Below are 18,990 nucleotides of genomic sequence, written 5' to 3'. Positions count from 1 at the left end.
CACCGAGTCCTCGGGGCCGGCTGCCTCCTGGGGAGGACGGGGCGCCTCGGGGGTGGAAGAAGTGTCCATCCCGCTGGACGGCGGACGCAGGGCCACCAGGGGCCGCTACAGGACAAGGGGCGTGGGCGGGGGTGTGCACAGACTAAACTCGGCTTTCTAGTCCTGAAGGGAGGGCACAGGAAACTCTTTATTATGGTGATGAGATCGACAATCTCCCCTACTGTTAACCTTCGCTCCTGCACACTTCAGTGTCCTCACTCTGTAGGGCTCGCTGGCCTGGGCTTCTGCGACCCGCGATCGTCCAGGAGAGGGCACTCGGCGCCCTTCCTGGGGCACTTCTGGGGCGGAATTTGCTAGGCCGCCGTAGCAGCGGTGCCAGGTCAGAAGCCGAGCCGGCCCGCTTTTCGTTCTTTAATTGGACTCTTGGCTAAGACGCTACCGACACCCCGTCAGGTGGTGGAGGAAGAAGGACAACAGGGAGAGGTCGAGGGCCGAGACGGCCTCGAGGAGGAGTAGAGGAAGGTGGAGCGGATGGTCCATCCGGGCGGGAGTTGGCTGGGCGAGTGACCGCGCATGTGCGCCTGCATGGAGGCCAGGCTGGGACAGCCGGCCCCGCACAGGGAGCAGCGGTACGGAGCGGCCCCGTGTGTCCGCAGGTGCTTGGTCATGGCCGAGAAGTCCCGGGAGCGCTGAGGACAAAGGCTACAGGAGAAGGGCTTCTCTCCTAGAGCGGTCGGAAGGGGAGGCCGGTGAAGGAAGGAAGAAGGGGGCGAAAGCTGGCCAAGTTAGGGGTGGATCGGGCCACGGGGCTAGGGGATTGCGCGGGAACCGGGCACGCAGGTGGAGACTCAGGAGCGGAGTTGGGAAGAAAGCCGACAGTTCACACAGGGCAGGGCGCCCATACCTGTGTGGACTCGGTAGTGCGTCTCCATCTGATGCTTGAGTGAAAACCTCTTTCCACAGACAGAGCACGCATAGGGCCGAGACCGAGCAGGAGGGGCCGGGGGAGGGTGCGGGCGAGGTGGGCAGCCTGCCTTGTCCTCATGACCCGCACAGGTTGCAAGTGCGCCTGTGGGGACAGAGAAGGCAAAGGAGGGCAGGGCCAGGAATCCCAGCGCCAACTCACTGTACCATTCAGGCAGGAAATCAAGGGCTACAGTGGGGCTGAGGCACGAGTGCCCCCGCCCGACTCACCTGTGTGCCCCTGATCAGACTCTTCCATCTCCCCAGGGCTGAGCTGTGCGGGGCCCTGGGGGAGGGAACTTGGAGGGAACAGTGGGAGGTAGGGGCCCTGCTCAGGCTGGACTCCTCGAGCCCCACCCCAGAGAAGACACCATGTTACAGGTGTATGCAGGACAGCGAGGGGCTTACCTGGGGTGGGGCTGGAGGAGGCCAACTGGTTCTGGCTCCAGAGCCCTTTGGGGGCATTTAGGGACAGTGGGATCCTGGGATGGGGTGGGGAAGAGTTACAGCCTTGGCTAAACCTGGGAGCCTGGCCCCTTCGTGAAGAGGGATTATCCCAAGTCCTCCCCCAGGGGCTGGGCTTTGGCGTGCCCTGTGGCAGCAGCTTCTTGTCTCTTCCCCAGCTCAGGAACTGTGCAGTAGAGATGTGGTGCCCTTCCACCCAGCAGGGCTGCCCCTCCTGGGCCATGCCCTCCCAGCCTGGAGGCAGAGCACTAGACCCCTCCACTCACCTCTGTTCCCGCCAGACCTCCTGCCAGGCTCCAGTGGTGGGGGTGCTATGGTAGAAGGGAATGCCATATCTGGGCGGCATCAGCAGGATGCTCCACAGGGCAGGCTGGCCCCCCACCAACCAAGGGGCCTCAGCCCACGAGGGCCTAGGGGTGATGCTGGTTTGCAGGGAGCCTGCTGGGGGAAGGGGGCCAGGGAGCTTGCGCAGACTTTCCTCAGAGCCCCCTGGATTTTCCCTCAACCGCTTGAGCACTCCATGCTTCCCATCTGCTCCCCTTTGGCCAACAGGGGCTTGGAGGCGTTTCTCCTTTGACCTGGTCTGTTCCTGCTGAGCCTCCTGCGTTGCTCCTGCCATCTCGGGGCTGCCTCTTGGTGGCGAGTGCTTGTGCAACATCTCCTGTTCTCTCCCACCAGTTCTAGAAACCTGCTCTGGTTTCTGCTTCTCTCCAGGGTCCCCCAGTTCTCTCTCAGGATTCCTTGAGGGTTTCTCTGGCTCCTCCTGATGTTTCTTCAGGCCTGGATCTGGCTTTTTAGCCCTGTCCCCTCGAGCCCTCCAGCATGCCTCTTCTAGGGACTGCACTCCCAAGGCCCTGGCCGCCTCCTGAAGGGGCCTTAGCTCCCCAGGCTGCAGCTCTACACTCTCCCCATACACAAAGTTCAGAAGCTGGGCAAAGGTAGAAGGGCTGATGCCTTCTCCCAGAGCCCACTGGCCCCTGCGGCCCAGCTGCTGGCTGACACCTGCTAGCACCAGGCTGTGGGCGGGGAACTCCTGGCTCCCTACGGTGATCAGAGTATCACAGAGTGCTGGCCGGAGCCTGGCTGCTAGCTGTACCAGCCGATCAGAGCCATAGGGGCTGGGCAGTCTTATGGAGGGCAGAGACATTGTGCCTTGGCTTGGGTACCTAACTCAGAGGCTCTAAGAGGAAGTCCACAGTGTGAGGTCCATGGTTGAAAGGGGAGGGAGGAACATCTCATCTCATTTCAAGCCTGTGGATGTGAGGGGAGAGGGTGTGAGTTGCTGGTCCTAGATCAGAGCCCTCTGTCCTGAGTGAGCAAATAAAGTAACCCAAGAGAGGATTGGAGCTTATCCAGAATCATAGCAGGTAGGCATGGTGGCGAGAGAATGGAAATCAGACCAAATTCAGGACTTAAAGAGCAAGGGCAAGTCAGTTAACAGAAATATCTAGTAGTGGGTTTAAGACAGGCGTGCGGGAAGTCTGCCAGTTGGCAGTCTCTGACGTAAAAGATAGCAGATACTGCCACTTCTGCTTCTCCAAGCCCATCTGCAGGGAAACACCTCTGCGCAAGCCAGGCTTTCTTCATTCCAGACAAGGATCACCACAAAACCCAGTCAACGCCGGCACTAAGGGATGGAGCATGACACAGTTTCACAGGAGAGCTTAGAAAGCTAGTGGGTCCTCCCCCAAAAGCCCATCGCTCCTGAAAGGCAGAGAGGGCAGCATGATAGGGATCCTGGCTGCAGGAGCGCAGGCGCTAAGGCATCCGGCAGTCATCACTGTGAAGCTGAAGCTTCTAGAACACATCCTCAGGGAAGGAACCAGACATTCCCATCTAGAGAACGAGGAGAGCAGGTGCAGAAGCCACAGGAGAGGAGGCTCCTGACCAATGATGGAGAGACGTTTTGGAGAATGGACCCCTGAGGAGATGGGAGGAAAGGACATGGGGACTGGAGACAGGGAGGCTGTTTCCTCTCAAGATTTGGGTAAGGAGATGGTTTAATTTGTTTTTCATAAGACAAAAAGTGAAGAATAGAAAGACAGCACCCCACCAGGCAGGAGTTTCTCACACATCAAAACCACCACATTGGCTTTTAAGAAGAGAGCTGGGAACCCAGATATGAAGAGAACCAGAACCTCAGTGTCTTAGCACCCAACAGGCAGAGTCCTAGGTGCAGGTTCCCTGTGAGCAAGGGCCCTTGGGGCAGGGAGGGCTGCACTTGGACACCTCAGGGAGAGGGCTCTAGGTTGGCAGGGAGGGGACAGAAAGAGTTGTGATGGGAAGAAGGCCTCAGCTGGGGAGAGGCTATCACTCACCACTTGTAGCTTCTTCCAGGACACCGCATGCTCTGAACTACTGTTGGGGCTCCTGGGGCCCCCCCCTGGAGCTAGCCCCGCCCCTGACCTCACAGGCCTCCATTGGATGTCCCAAGTATCAGTCTGCCACAGTCCCCCCGAGGGGGTGTGGTTTTCTAACCCTGCCTCTGCCTTCTGCCTGCAGGAGAGACCACCCCCTCTACCTCCAGAATGCACACATTCTGCCCCTAGCCTCCTGTCTCCTCACTTCGTTTGTGAACTCCTAGAGTCAAAGAAGTGTATCTGTGGCAGCAAGGACCTTGGAATAATCAGCCCTGCCTTTGAGTTTCATCTCTGCCATTTACTATTTGAGTCATCTTGGGCAAGTCACTTTTCTGGGCCTCAGTAACCTCATTCATGAAATAGGGATAATATCTGCTTACCTCATTTGGAGGTGGGGGTGAAGATGAAATGACGTGATGAATATGAGTGTGGTTTGTAAGTACACAGTAGCATTCAGTGGTATGGTTGTTTCTTAGAGATGACGGCAGAGCACACAGCTGCAGAAGTAAAAAGGACTGAAACATTTTGATCCCAAGAATAGGGTGGAGGAGCCAGAAGCCGGCCTCCTCCCTCTCCCTGACTTGGTACTGGGAAGCCTCATTTGCTGCCTGGGAATGACCTGGGGGTGGGTGTGTGAGTGACTCAGATCCTCCCATCAAGCTCTGAAAGGGGCAACCCCAGGAAGGACGTGTGGTGGTCTTCGAAGAGAAAAATATCCTTTTCTTGGGCTGATGACAAATGACATTTCTCTGAAATCAGGACTTGGGTTTCTTTCACTTCCTGCCCAAGGGGTCAAGGTCCCCGGAGGTTTCCCCTCTTTTCACACTTCAGAACTCTTTAATCTGGGGAAAGGATGGGGTCTGAGAGGCTCAACTTTCTTTTTCTGTTTCTTATTATTCTCTTATCCCTGATCCTATAGCAAAATTTTCATTTATCCAACAAATTTTGATGACATGTTTATTTTGAGACGGGGTCTTGCTCTGTTGCCCAGTGGTATGATCACGGCTCACTGCAGCCTTAGCTTCCTGGGCTCACATGATCCTCCCACCTCAGCCTGTTGAGTAGCTGGGACTACATGTTCGAGCCACCATGCCTAGCTAATTTTTAATTCTTGGTAGAGACGGGGGTCTCACTATGTTACCCAGGCTGGTCTTGAACTCTTGGGCTCAAATGATCCTCCTGCCTTGGCCTCCCGAAGTGCTGGGATTATAGGCGTGAGCCACTGCGCCCAGCTGATAAAGCATTTATGATATGTGCCTGGCGTCTATTAGATACACAGTAAATGACTGGAAGATAAACAATTCAGGTACTGGTAAGCTGCTCTGGTGGCAAGGCACAGTCGGCTTCCCCATAGGCTTCTCTTTGTTTTTTTTTGAGACGGAGTCTCGCTCTGTCTCCCAGACTGGAGTGCAGTGGCGCAATCTCAGCTCACTGCGATCTCTGCCTCCCAGGTTCAAGCGATTCTCCTGCCTCAGCCTCCCGAGTAGCTGGGATTACAGGCGCCCGCCACAACGCCTGGCTAATTTTTGTATTTTTAGTAGTGACAGGGTTTCGCCATGTTGGCCAGGCTGGTCTCGAATTCCTGATGTCAAGTGATCCACCCACCTCGGCCTCCCAAAGTGCTGGGATTGCACCCAGCCTCCCATAGGCTTCTCTTAAGGGAGAAGGATCTAAGTGTCCTGGTTCCCTCCTAGATGCAAATACTGTCCCTAAGCTCCCGTTTCTCCCTTTGGCTCCAGGACCCTCAAATGTTCAGACCAGCCTCCCACTCTCTCTTTCCAGGCCTACCACGCCTTCCCTCCACATGGGTATGGGCACATGTTAACCCTTCCTAGATCAGACAGGGTGTGTCAATGGGTGAGGCTGGTGGAGGGGCAACAGGGTGGGGAGAGGGGAAGATGAGTCAGAACGAAAGGGAAAATGCAAATGTGAGAGCTGTGTTCATCTGCTACTCTGAACGTTAACTATTTTCCATTTCTGAGCTTTCTAATTCCTCACACCACCACACCCATATAAAAGACACATAAAGCATCAGTCCCTCTGATATGTATGTACGCAGAGGGAAACACCCTTCCTCCAACACAGAAATACAGAGTCCCTCAAGACAAGGAAGGAGTGCGGAAAGCCCTGAGGGACTAGCCCCAGGGATGAGGAAAGGTACAGGGGTCCGGACGATTACGTGGTCATCCCTCTGAGTGTGGCTCCCTCGCTTTCCAGCCCCATATCATGTGCTTGTGACTCAGCTCCCCCGCTGGTTTGCTCATTGATGATCGAGAGAGTTGGAGACTGCTCAAAGGGCAGCATTCTATGTAAGCCAAATATAGTTGACAGGGAGCATCAGTGGGCTTTCGGGGAACGTAAAAGGGAGGAGGGGCAAGGGAACTCCCCTTTCAGTGAACAAAAGCCCCCAAGAATGGGGAACCCCACCTAAGGATATCCCCTTAGAGACCGCCTCCTAGAATTATCTCCAGGGCCCTTTGCACTGCAACCCTTATGCTGATGACACCCTGAGCACTTCTCTAGCCTCTTCCTGCATTCTTGACAGTGCAACCCAAGCCATCCTGCACTGAGCACAGATGGCAGAAGCAGACAGCACTTTGACTTGGAAGAGTAGGGACACTGCTGGTGCTGTTTTGTTTTTATTTTGAGACAGAGTCTTGTTCTGTCACCCAAGCTGGAGTGCAGTGGTGCCATCTCGGCTCACTGCAACCTCTGCCTCTGGGTTCAAGCGACTCTTGTGCCTCAGCCTTCCAAGTATCTGGGGTTACGGGCATACACCATCACACCCGGCTAATTTTTTGTATTTTTAGTGGAGATGGGGTTTCACCGTGTTGGCCAGGCTGGTCTCGAACTCCTAACCTCAGGTGATCCACTGCTGGGATTACAGGCGTGAGCCACCATGCCTGGTCTGCTGCTGTTCTTAAAAGTACTCCCCCTCCCTAGACTTAAAAACCTTGCCCCCCCTTCCTCTTCCTGGGCTGACTCGGTAGGAATCATCTGCAGTTGTCTCTCTGGAAACAGCAAGGAAACAACAGGTTATGCAGACACAAGCCTGTGTCCTGCCAGAGGGTAGAGCAGGTAGAGAGATTAGGTAGGGCATGATTGGAAGGGGAGTATGTGATAAAAGGCAATATGACATCAGCCTCTCAGTCCTTTTTAATACTTATATTACTTTCTTTTTTTTTTTGAGACAGAGTTTCACTCTTGTTGCCCAGGCTGGAGTACAATGGCGCTATCTCGGCTCACTGCAACCTCCGCCTCCCGGTTCAAGCAATTCTCCTGCCTCAGCCTCCCAAGTAGCTGGGATTACAGGCAACTGCTACCATGCCTGACTAATTTTTTGTATTTTTATTAGAGATGGTGTTTCACCATGTTGGCCAGGCTGGTCTCAAATTCTTGATGTCAGGTGATCCACCCACCTCGGCTTCACAAAGTGCTGGGATTACAGGCGTGAGCCTACATGCCCCGCCTAATACTCGTATTACTGAATAAAATTTGAAATCTGATTTTTTTTTTTTTTTTGAGACAGAGTCTTACTCTGTTGCCCAGGCTGGAGTGCAGTGGCACAATCTCGGCTCACTGTGACCTCTGCCTCCTGGGTTCAAGTGATTCTCCTGCCTCAGCCTCCCGAGTAGCTGGGATCACAGGTGTGCATCACCACACCCAGCTAATTTTTTGTATTTTTAGTAGAGACAGGGTTTCACCATGTTGGCCAGGCTGGTCTCGAACTCCTGACCTCATGATCTGCCCGCCTTGGCATCCCAAAATACTGTGATACAGGCGTGAGGCACCACACCTGGCCTGAAATCTGATAGTTCTTATTCTTACTGATAGACTTGACCAATGGGACACTAAGGGAAAAATGTGCAAGGGGCTCGGGGCACACCCTGGCTGCAAAGTCAGAGCTTCCCAGAAATCCTTGTATCATGAACTTCTTGAGGCACAACCCAGCTTGATGTAACAATGTCAACACAGCAACACAAATACCAATTCTCCTTAAATATTATAATTAAAATCAAACCATCAGAATAGACCAATGGGAGGGATGATCATTTGTTTTGTGAAAAAGTTCTCCCTCTATTTCACTTATTTTAAATATCAAGCCCTCTTCCCAAGCCAAGTTGAACAAGATTCAATTTAGAAAAATTCTGTGAACTCGCCACTCTTCCCGTGAACCCATCTCTTTCCACAAATGAAGGTGGTTAAATTCCCCACAGCATTTTATATAGATTAAGAGCGATTATCCAAATCTTACATGAACTTTAAGTATGTTTACTCTTTTGCCAGGCGCAGTGGCTCACACCTGTAATCCCAGCACTCTGGGAGGTGGAGGCAGGCGGATCACCTGAGGTCGGGAGTTCAAGACCAGCCTGACCAACATGGAGAAACCCTGTCTCTACAAAAAATAAAAAAAATTAGCTGGGCGTGGCGGCACATGCCTGTAATTCCAGCTACTCGAGAGACTGAGGCAGGAGAATCGCTTCAACCCGGGAGGTGGAGGTTGCGGTGAGCCGAGATCGCGCCATTGCACTCTAGCCTGAGCAACAAGAGCGAAACTCTGTCTCAAAAAAAAAAAAAAAGAAAAAAGAAAAAAAAGATGTTATGTCTTTCTGGTTAAGTACATCCAAGACTTCCAGAAAAGAGTCACCACAAGGAGTGAATTAGTTCCCTTTTTCCCCTAAATTTGTGCTCTATATGATCCAAGAACCAGCTATAGTCATACCCAGGTGAGCTGAATCTAGCCCCTTCACAGCACACACTTTGTGGATTAACTGGAAAAAGAACTAGACTAGAAGTTGGAAAACAGGTTTCACTGCATCCATTCACAGTGAATGGCCCTTCTCTTCAGCACTCATATGGAGCTAAGTCTTCCAAGACCCTCAATTTCCTCACAGGGGCTGTTTCAAGACCAGTACAGAATACTAGTGTTGACTTAAACCTGGGCAAAGGGTCCCATTTGGACCTCCTCTGGCTGTATCCCTTCGCATAGGCTGAGTCAAAAGGCATCTAGAAAGTGCCTACCCGGAACTGTGAGCTCCCACCTCACTTCTGGACCATGCTCTGAGAACTCAGCACCCTGGATTTCCTGGACCAAATGACTCTGAGGCCCCCTACACAGGACTCAACCCCAGGCCTGTATTCATGAGAGTGGACTCTGACTGATGTACACACACGCTAGACCCTGATTTTGTGTAAGGGATTTGTAGACTGAGCTTGGATGTGCAGGCTAGAATGTGAGACACCTTGAAGTATGGGCCAACACCAGGCATGGGAAGAAACGAGGGAGTCTCTGTCATCTTGCCCAGGCCCCATAAATAATATAGGAACCTACTTTATTCCAATGGTTCTAAATCTCTTAGGGAGTCACCATCAGGTTCAGAATGTCACCCATGGGACCAACTCTTCTTTTTATTGAGAAAGAGTCTCCTTCTGTCACCCAGACTGGAGTGCAGTGGCACGATCTTGGCTCAGTGGAACCTCTGCCTCCCAGGTTCAAGAGATTCTCCTGCCTCAGCCTCCTGAGTAGCTGGGACTACAGGCACGCACCACGACGCCTGGCTAATTTTTGTATTTTTAGTAGAGATGAGGTTTTACCATGTTGGCCAGGCTGGTCTCAAACTTCTGACCTCAAGTGATCCACCCGCCTCAGCCTCCCAGAATGCAGGGATTACAAGTGTGAGCCACCCAGCCTGGGACCAATTGTTGACATTAGAAAATGGTAGACACAGGCCGGGTGCGGTGGCTCACGCCTGTAATCCCAGCACTTTGGGAGGCCGAGGTGGGCGGATCACAAGGTGAAGAGATCGAGACCGTCCTGGCCAACATGGTGAAATGCCGTCTCTACTAAAAATACAAAAATTAGCTGGGCGTGGTGGCACGTGCCTGTAATCCCAGCTACTTGGGAGGCTGAGGCAGGAGAATTGCTTAAACCCGGGAGGCGGAGGTTGCAGTGAGCCAAGATCACACCACTGCACTCCAGCCTGGTAACAGAGCCAAGACTCCGTCTCGAGAAAAAAAAAAGAAAAAAGAAAATGGTAGACACTTATACCACTTGGCATATGAATGCATGACAAGAGATTGACAGATTACTCTGAGCCTCATGGCTGGACAGGTTAACTATCGTCTAGCTTATTCTTTACCCTCCCCTCCTCATAATATACATGCATACCATTAATTGTTCTTTTTTTTTTAGAGACACAGTCTTGCTCTGTCACCCAGCCTGGAGTGCAGTGGCACAATCATGGCTCACTGCAGTCTTGACATCCTGGGCTCAAGTCATCCCCCCATCTCAGCCTCCTGAGTAGCTGGGATTACAGGCATGTGCCATCATGCTTGGTGGCTGTCTGCCGAGCTGAGATTAACTGCACACTTCACGTGCCAGCACCCCGGGCCGCCACCACACCATAGAGGGAATGGCCAATTGAGCTGCCCCAATATTAACTCGTTTCGGGGTTAGACTTCCTTGAAGTCCACTCATAAGCCACTCCTTGCACCCTCACCCCTGGTTAAAGAACTCTGGGTGTACTGAAGGCACTCCGAAAGCATAAATACCACTGAAGAGCTGAATGAAACTAGGTATCAACACCCTGCCCCATGAGTATAAAAAGATCATCAGTAAAGACAACCTGGGTGATTTCCTTTATGTTATTTACTTATTTATTTTTGAGACAGAGTTTTGCCCTTGTTGCCCAGGCTGGAGTGCAGTGGCGCGATCTCGGCTCACTGCAACCTCTGCCTCCTGGGTTCAAGTGATTCTCCTACCTCAGGCTCCTAAGTAGCTGGGATTACAGGCATCTACCATGCCTGGCTAATTTTTTGCATTTTTAGTAGAGATGGGGTTTCACCATGTTGGCCAGGCTGGTCTTGAACTCCTGACCTCAGGTGATCCACCTGCCTCGGCCTCCCAAAGTGCTAGGATTACAGGTGTGAGCCACCACGCCCTGCCAAAACCTGGGTGATTTCCTAAAGAGAAGAATATCTCACACACCTCTTCCTGTGCTGCACTACGATGTTCATCCTCCCCCTGCACCTGCCCCGCACCTACAGCCTGATATCTTCATCTTCTAGGAATGATCAGAACAGGCATGGGAAAGAGTGGGACAGGGAGAATGAAAAGCTCCAGACGTGACCCAATCCCAGTTTTTTTTTTGTTTTTTTTTTGTTTTTTTTTTTTTGAGATGGAGTTTCGCTCTTGTTGCCCAGGCTGGAGTGCAATGGCACGATCTCGGCTCACCGCAAACTCTGCCTCCTAGGTACAAGTGATTCTCCTGCCTCAGCCTCCCTAGTAGCTGGGATTACAGGCATGTGCCACCACGCCCAGCTAATTTTGTATTTTTAGTAGAGATGGGGTTTCTCCACGTTGGTCATGCTGGTCTCAAACTTCTGACCTCAGGTAATCCGCCCGCCTCGGCCTCTCAAAGTGCTGGGATTATAGATGTGAGCCCCCACGCCTGGCCCTGCTTTTTTTTTTAATTAATTTTTTTTTTGAGACGGAGCATTGCTCTGTTGCCCAGGCTGGAGTGCAGTGGTGCGATCTCTGCTCACTGCAACCTCCGCCTCGTGGGTTCAAGGGATTCTCCTGCCTCAGACTCCTGAGTAGCTGGGATTACAGGCACCTGCCACCACACCCAGCTAATTTTTGTATTTTTAGTAGAGACAGGGTTTCACCACGTTGGTCAGGCTGGTCTCGAGCTCCTGACCTGGTGATCCACCCACCTCAGCCTCCCAAAGTGCTGGGATTACAGGTGTGAGCCACCACGCCTGGCCACCCAATCCCAGTTCTGTACAGAGCCACCACAAGGCAATAATACTTCATCCAGCGCAAACAGCTCGGCTGGGATTCAGAACCCTTCTCCTTAGAATCTCCAGAGGATTACTGGCCTAACCTCTTGGCCACGTCATCCAACCTGGACTCCATACTGGGAAATCTGCCAAGAACATCTCAACCTGGAGTCCAGAACATTCACTCCCAGCCCAGGCTGGCTCCAAAGACCCCAGAAAACCTTCATGTGCACACTAGTTTCATCTCTTGGCCAGTGACTTCCTACATAACTTTTTTTTTTCTTTTCATTTTTTTTTCTTGAGACAGGGTCTCATTCTGTTGCCCAGGCTGGAGTGCAATGGCGTGATCTCAGCTCACTGCAACCTTCATCTCCTGAGTTCAATGAGTTCAAGCGATTCTCCTGCCTCAGCTTTCTGACTAGCTGGGATTACAGACGTGTGCCACCATGCCCAGGTAATTTTTTTTAGAAACCCCGTAGAGACAGGGTTTCTCCATGTTGGCCAGGCTGGTCTCAAACTCCTGACCTCAAATGATCCACCTGCCTCAGCCTCCCAAAGTGCTGGGATTACAGGCGTGAGCCACCGCGCCCAGCCCCTTCATAACCTTTGGAGATCCACAGGCCTCTCCTTTCAGTCACTGGATCCAGGCTCAGTCCAGAGACCCCTGATAAGCTCTCATTGTCCGGAGGCCATACCTCATGCAGAGTTAAGGACCTCCAACTTCCCCACAACACCCTTCCCACTCAGGCTGGCCTCGGGGGCCGTGGACCAACTCAGAGAGCAAGCTGGCTTAGCCTCTGCCAAACCTAGGCCTAAAGGTGGCCAGGAGGAGGCTGCATTTCCAGCCTCTCAAAGGCAGAGGAAAGCCCCAAGGGCTAAAGCCCTCAACCCGCACTTCCCAATCATCAACGAGGTCCAGTCAAGCCCCCATACCCCAGATTTGCCTGGGCTGGGCCCAAGCCCAAGAAAGTAAAGTAAGAAAAATTATGGCACTCACCGGCCCAGACCCTGTTCCTCCTTCCCTTTCAGCCTCACGTACACACAGGACGGCTTAAGGCCGAGTTACCGTTAAAAGTGGGGAATGGAGCGAGGCCAGGGACGCAAGGCTCCCGCACGTGGTCACCCCTGGATCCTGAGGCGGACGCTGATTGGCTGCAGCGCGGGCCGCATTCTCCCGCTCAGGCCAGCTGAGCACGCTGGGCAGCCTGGGAGGCACCTAGGACAGCGCCACTCCCGCGCGTCTGCCTCGGACCCGCAGCTGATTGGCTGTGAAGGGGCAGATCCTTGAGTCTCATTGGTCCATAGGCTTCAGGCCTCTTAGGCTGAGATTTCATTGATTTCCAGCCGGGCCCCAGCGTTGATCTGCTGTGGAGTCTGCCTTTTCCCACTCTAACCCTGATTCTCCTTCACCTGAACAGCCCTGGAGACTCCCTCAGCAAGTGCTCAGGAGTACTACTGTCCTTTTTTTTTTTTTTTTTTTTTTTTGAGACAGAGTCTCGCTCTGTCGCCCAGGCTGGAGTGCAGTGGCGCGATCTCTGCTCACTGCAAGCTCCGTCTCCCGGGCTCACACCATTCTCCTGCCTCAGCCTCCCAAGTAGCTGGGACTACAGGCGCCCGCCATCACGCCCGGCTAATTTTTTGTACATTTGGTAGAGATGGGGTTTCACCATGTTAGCCAGGGTGGTCTCGATCTCCTGATCTCGTGATCCACTCGCCTCGGCCTCCCAAAGTGCTGGGATTACAGGCGTGAGCCACCACGCCTGGCTTTTTAAAAAATTATTATTTCATTTTTATTTTATGAACAGGGTCTCCCTCTGTTGCCGGTGCTGGAGTGCAATGGTGCAATCATAGCTCACTGCAGCCTCGAATTCCTGGGCTCAAGCAATCCTTCCACCTGGGCCTCCCAAAATTCTGGGACTACAGCCGTGAGACAACGTGCCTGACCTGCCTTTCTTGCTTCTATTTTGCCACCCTAAGTAGCTCCCATTTGCAAATCCTGTCACCTTTCTCTCAACCCTTTACCATCTGTGAAGTGTGTAGGGGGTGTGTAGGCTGCCGCCACACCTGATTGGCTGGGAGGCCCGTAAGAGCAAGCCAAGGCCAGGCACGGTGGCTTATGCCCGTAATCCCAGGGCTTTGAGAGGTCCAGGTGGTAGGATGATCGCTTGAGCCCAGGAGGTCGAGGCTGCAGTGAGCTATGATCACACCACTGCACTGCAGCCTGGGGGACACAGTGAGGCCCTGTCTCTAATAAATAAATAAAAATAAAATAAAAGAGCCAGCCAGGCAGGGCACGGTGGCTCACGCCTGAAAACCCAGCACTTTGGGAGGCCGAGGCGGGCGGATCACCTGGGGTCAGGGGTTCGAGACCAGCATGACCAACATAGTGAAACCCCGTCTCTACTAAAAATACAAAAATTAGCTGAGCGTGGTGGCGGGCGCCTGTAATTCCAGCTACTCGGCAGGCTGAGGCAGGAGAATCGCTTGAACCCCGGGAGGCGGAGATTGCAGGGAGCCTATATCGCGCCACTGCACTCCAGCCTGGGAGACAGAGCGAGACGGCGTCTCAAAAAAAAAAAAAAAAAAAAAAAAAAAAAAGAGCCAGCCAGGCTTCGGTGCCTGTGGACAGCTCCGTTTTTCTCTCTTGTCCCACTCCACCACGATTGCTGGCACAGCTCACTCTTCCTCGCCTGGAAGCCTGGAAGTGTACAAGGACAGGAAAGACACAAGAGGGGGGCAGTGCCTTGCCCCGTGATTGGCAGCGTGACACTTGCACTTCCAATTCCCACTGCCACCTCGACTGTATGCTCAGCCAGGAGTAACTGCGCGCGGACGTGTCAGCACTCCCGCCCCCAACCATACCGCAGAGGGAACGGCCGATTGCGCTGCCCCAACATTAACTGGCCCGGGGGTTAGACTCCCTCCAGCAGGGTTTCCCCCTGGGCAGGGCTTCGGGGCTGACAAGCTGCGAGCTCGCCCCTCGCCAGTCTCCCGAGGTGCTTGTCTGCGGGGCTTCTGGCCCGGCCCCCGCGGCGGTTGCACCGCTGATTGGCTGGCTCCGCTCCTTTCTAAGTGGCTTAGCCTGGGATTCGTTCTCAAGCACAGCCAATGAGACGCCAGGGCGCCTCAAGGAGGCGGGCATGACTCCACCGCTGTCGCTTCTGATTGGCCCTAAGGCTCGTCTTCGCTTTAGATTGACCAGAGGGCAGCGGGGCGGGAGCTTAGTTGAGCAGTTTCGGGCTGCGATGCCAGTTCGGTACCTTCCCGCTGCGCGGAGTGTTGTCGTGCGCGTCCTTCGCAGCCGCTCGCTGAGGAGCTGGAGCGGGGAGGAATAGTGGTGGTCAGGTGACAGGAGAGCACCTCGCGGAAGAGCCTGGGACAACAACCGGAGCTGTAGGTCCTGACCGAGACAGCCTGAGGCGTCCCTGGCCCCGATAAGGAGCGAAACCGCTAAAATGGGGGAAGGGGCTGGGCGTGGTGGCTCACGCCTGTAATCCCAGCACTTTGGGAGGCTGAGGCGGGCAGATCACCTGAGGTCAGGAGTTCGAGACCAGCCTGACCAATATGGTGAAACCCCGTCTCTACTAAAAATACAAAAATTAGCCGGGCGTGGTGGGGGATGCCTGTAACCCCAGCTACTCGGGAGGCCCAGGCAGGTGAATTGCTTGAACCCGAGAGGCGGAAGTTACAGTGAGCGGAGATGGCGCCACTACGCTCCAGCCTGGGCGACAGAGCAAGACTCCATCTCAAAAAATAAAAATAAAAATAAAAAATAAAGTAAAAAAGGGAGAAGGACTGGCACTGTGGTGGGAGTAATAGCACCTCGTGTTTATCGAGCCCTTTCCATGTGCCACGCTTGTGCATCAACTCGTTGAAACCTAAATAACCCCGTGAGGGAGGCGATTGCTATGCCAGGTTAACCTCTGAGGGCCAAAGAGGTGAAGTCGTTTATTTCAGGTCCCGCAGCAGGTACGGGCATTGCTGGAACTTGAACCCTGCTGTGGTGAAAGCCCAACCTTCAAGCTACACTATGATTAAGTAGGATTGATTTTGTAGATGGGGATGGGGTCTGGTCACATTGGCCCTGGTTTTGGGAGAATGGACTGACATGTACAAAAAGGTATTTTATTTATTTATTTATGTATTTATGTATTTTTGAGACAGAGTCTTGCTCTGTCGCCCAGGCTGGAGTGCAGTTGTGCAATCTTGGCTCTCTGCAACCTCCACTTCCCGGGGTTCAAGCCATCCTCCTGCCTCAGCCTCCCGAGTAGCTGGGATTACAGCCACCTGCCACCATGCCCGGCTAATTTTTGTATTTTTAGTAGAGACGGGGTTTCACCATGTTGGCCAGGCTGGTCTCGAACTCCTGACTTCAAGTGGTCCTCCTGCCTCGGCCTCACATAGTGCTGGGATTACAGGCGTGAGCTACTGCACCCGGCCTAGAGAAAGGTATTTAAAAAATCAGTCTCATAATATCTTTGCTTTTTTTTTTTTTGAGATAGGGTCTTGCTTTCTTGCCCAGGCTAGAGCACAGTGGCAGGATCATGGCTCACTACAGCCTTGACCTCCTGGCGTCAAAGGATCCTCCCACATCAGCCTCCCAAGTCGCTGGGACTACAGGTGCACAACACCATGCCTCACTAATTAATTAATTAATTAATATTATTATTTTGTAGAGATGGTCTCACTATGTTGCTCAGGCTGGACTTAAACTCCTGGGCTCAAGGGATCCTCCTGCCTTGGACTCCCAAAGTACTGGGATTACAGGCACGAGCCACTGTGCCAGGCCCCAGACCAGTTTTAAGTGCTTTACCTACATCATCAGATTGACTCTTCATAGTAAACTCTATCGGATATTTACTGTTATTATTCTCATTTGACAGATACAAAAACTGAGATTTCGCCTGGCACAGTGGCTCATGCCTGTAATCCCAGCACTTTGGGAGGATGAGGCAGGTGGATCCTTTGAGGCCAGGAGTTCGAGACCAGCCTAGCCAACATGGTGAAACCCCATCTCTACTAAAAATACAAAAAAAATTAGCTGGGCATGGTGGCACATGCCTGTGATCCCAGCTACTGGGGAGGCTGAGGCAGGAGAATCACTTGAACCTGGCAGAGGTTGCAGTGAGCCAAGATCGCGCCACTGCACTCAAGCCTGGGCAACAGAGCAAGACTCCGTCTCAAACAAAACAAAACAAAAAAACAAAAACAGGTTCAGAGAAGAAACTGATTTTCCTAAGATCTCACTGGGAGTAATTGTCACAGCTGGAATTTGAACTAGGCCTCTTGCAGTCTGACTCCAGAGCCTAAGCTCCTAAACATTTTTATACACTGCCTCCATCCTGCCAACTACAGTGACCACAGTGCAGACACACATGGCCCCAGGGAATCCCCAGCCACCATAGGAAACAGAATGATGCCAACACGCATTGGAATAGGCAGCCAAGGCTCACAGAGGTGAAGCTCCTCATTTCAGCTCACACAGCTAGTCCATGGCTGAGCAAGGAGTAGAATGATACAAGACCTGAATCCAAGCCTGAGTTCATCACACCTCACACTGCGTTTTTCCTATTTGAAAGATGAAGAAACGAGGCCGGGCATGGTGGCTCACGCCTGTAATCCAATCACTTTGGGAGGCCGAAGCGGGTGGGTCATAAGGTCAGGAGTTCGAGACCAGCCTGACCAATGTGGTGAAACCCCATCTTTACTAAAAATACAAAAGTTATCTGGGCATGGTGGCGCATGCCTATAATCCCACCTACTCAGGAGGCTGAGGTAGGAGAATCGCTTGAACCCGGGAGGCAGAGGTTGCAGTGAACTGAGATTGCGCCACTGCACTCCAGCCTGGGAGACACAGCAAGACTCCATCTCAAAAAAAAAAAAAAAAAAATACCGGCTGGGTGCTTGATGGCTCACACCTGTAATCCCAGCACTTTGGGAGGCCAAGGCAGGCGGATCCAGCTTCGGTTACTCCTTGAGGAGTAACCGAAGCTGGAATTCAGACCCAGATCTGCCTGACCCAGGAGATCACCCGTGAACCACATTACCTTCAGGAAGTGCTTGTCTGGTAGATCCTGGGTTGGATTGGTTGAGAAGTCCTCTCACTCAACAAGCCTTATTTACAGTTAGTTCATCTTGTCCCAACTTTGACCCTAAAGGTGGTTGGGAATATACTTTACAGCCTCAGAACCTTTGGAGTTTCTCACTGATTCTCACTGAGAAGCCCTAGTGATAATTGCTACAATTTTTTATTATTCATATTTTTTCTTTTTTTTTTTTGAGACAGAGTCTTACTCTGTTGCCCAGGCTAGAGTGCAATGGCACGATCTCGGCTCACTGCAACCCCTGCCTCACAGGTTCAAGCGATTCTCCTGTCTCAGCCTCCCGAGTAGCTGGGATTACAGGCATGTGCCACCACACCTGGTTATTTTCTTTCTGTTTTAATAAGCTGGTCTACAACACAGGTTTCCTGTGTTTTGTTTCGTTTTTTTAGAGATGGGGTCTTGCTGTGTTGCCCAGGCTGGAGTGCAGTGGCTATTCACAGGTGCGATCGTAGCACACTGTGGCCTCAAACTCCTAGCCTCGGCGATCCTCCTGCCTCAGCCTTCTGAGGAGCTGGGACTACAGGCACATGCCAACATGCCCAGCTAATTACTACAAATTATTGAATCCTTTTTATGGGCCAGGAAGGCATGAGAAGATGGAGTGAGGGACCCTGGGCTCTGGCAAGATGGTATAGGAAGGGTTGTTGGCTTGGCTTGGGGGGTTGGACTGTAAGATTTGGAGAGTTAAATGTCTGAAAGAAGTAGAAAAATAAATAAAAAGCCCCTGCCTTAGTTGCTTATTGAGCAACTCCCCATGCCAGATCCTGCGCTAACTAAGCTTAACTGTACACTGAGAAGCAGAGAGCCTTGCAGCCTAGGTAGCTGAATGCTGGATCCAAACTGTCTGCATCGTGTCCTGGCCCTGTTATTTACTAGTTGTGAGACCTTTGGCAAATTGCTTAACCCCCCTGGGCCTTAATCTCTTCATCTGGGCATATTAAATGGTCATATCATAAATGGGTATATTAATAGTACATATCGGCCAGGCATGGTGGCTCACACCTGTAATTCCAGCACTTTGGGAAGCCGAGGTGGGCGGATCACCTGAGGTCAGGAGTTCGAGACCAGCTTGGCCGACATGGTGAATCCCTGTCTCTACTAAAAATACAAGCCTGTAATCCCAGCTACTCGGGAGGCTGAGGCATGAGAATCGCTTGGACCCAGGTGGCAGAGGTTGCAGTGAGCTGAGATCATGCCACTGCACTCCAGCCAGGGCGACAGAGTGAGACTATGTCTCAAAAAAAAAAAAAAAAAAAGGGCTGAGTGCAGTGGCTTATGCCTGTAATCCCAGCGCTTTGGGAGGCTGAGGCAGGCAG

General features: G+C 52.5%; 1 protein-coding gene across 3 annotated transcripts; it reads right to left on the bottom strand.

Moving 5' to 3' along the window:
* Positions 1 to 163: 163 nt before the first annotated feature.
* On the bottom strand, positions 164 to 12,776 carry ZBTB32 (zinc finger and BTB domain containing 32). 3 transcript variants are annotated; one of them, XM_055369030.2, is made up of 6 exons: positions 12,568 to 12,776; positions 4,169 to 4,285; positions 1,695 to 2,679; positions 1,195 to 1,445; positions 905 to 1,069; positions 164 to 724 (listed from the first exon to the last, which is right to left on the bottom strand). In XM_055369030.2, exons 3-6 carry the CDS (start codon positions 2,573 to 2,575, stop codon positions 450 to 452), a joined length of 1,572 nt encoding a protein of 523 aa, XP_055225005.1. In that variant the 5' UTR covers positions 2,576 to 2,679; positions 4,169 to 4,285; positions 12,568 to 12,776; the 3' UTR covers positions 164 to 449. The 3 variants fall into 3 exon arrangements, with proteins under 3 accessions (XP_055225005.1, XP_063557332.1, XP_055225008.1); XM_063701262.1 differs by having other exon boundaries at positions 1,372 to 1,445; positions 12,568 to 12,770; XM_055369033.2 differs by having other exon boundaries at positions 1,695 to 1,739; positions 12,568 to 12,746.
* Between the last annotated feature and the right edge of the window lie 6,214 nt (positions 12,777 to 18,990).

The sequence above is a fragment of the Gorilla gorilla genome, chromosome 20, assembly GCF_029281585.2.
Source record: "Gorilla gorilla gorilla isolate KB3781 chromosome 20, NHGRI_mGorGor1-v2.1_pri, whole genome shotgun sequence".
NCBI lineage: Eukaryota > Metazoa > Chordata > Mammalia > Primates > Hominidae > Gorilla > Gorilla gorilla.
Note: the sequence above shows the minus strand (reverse complement) of the source record. Positions and strands in the feature narration are given on the sequence as shown.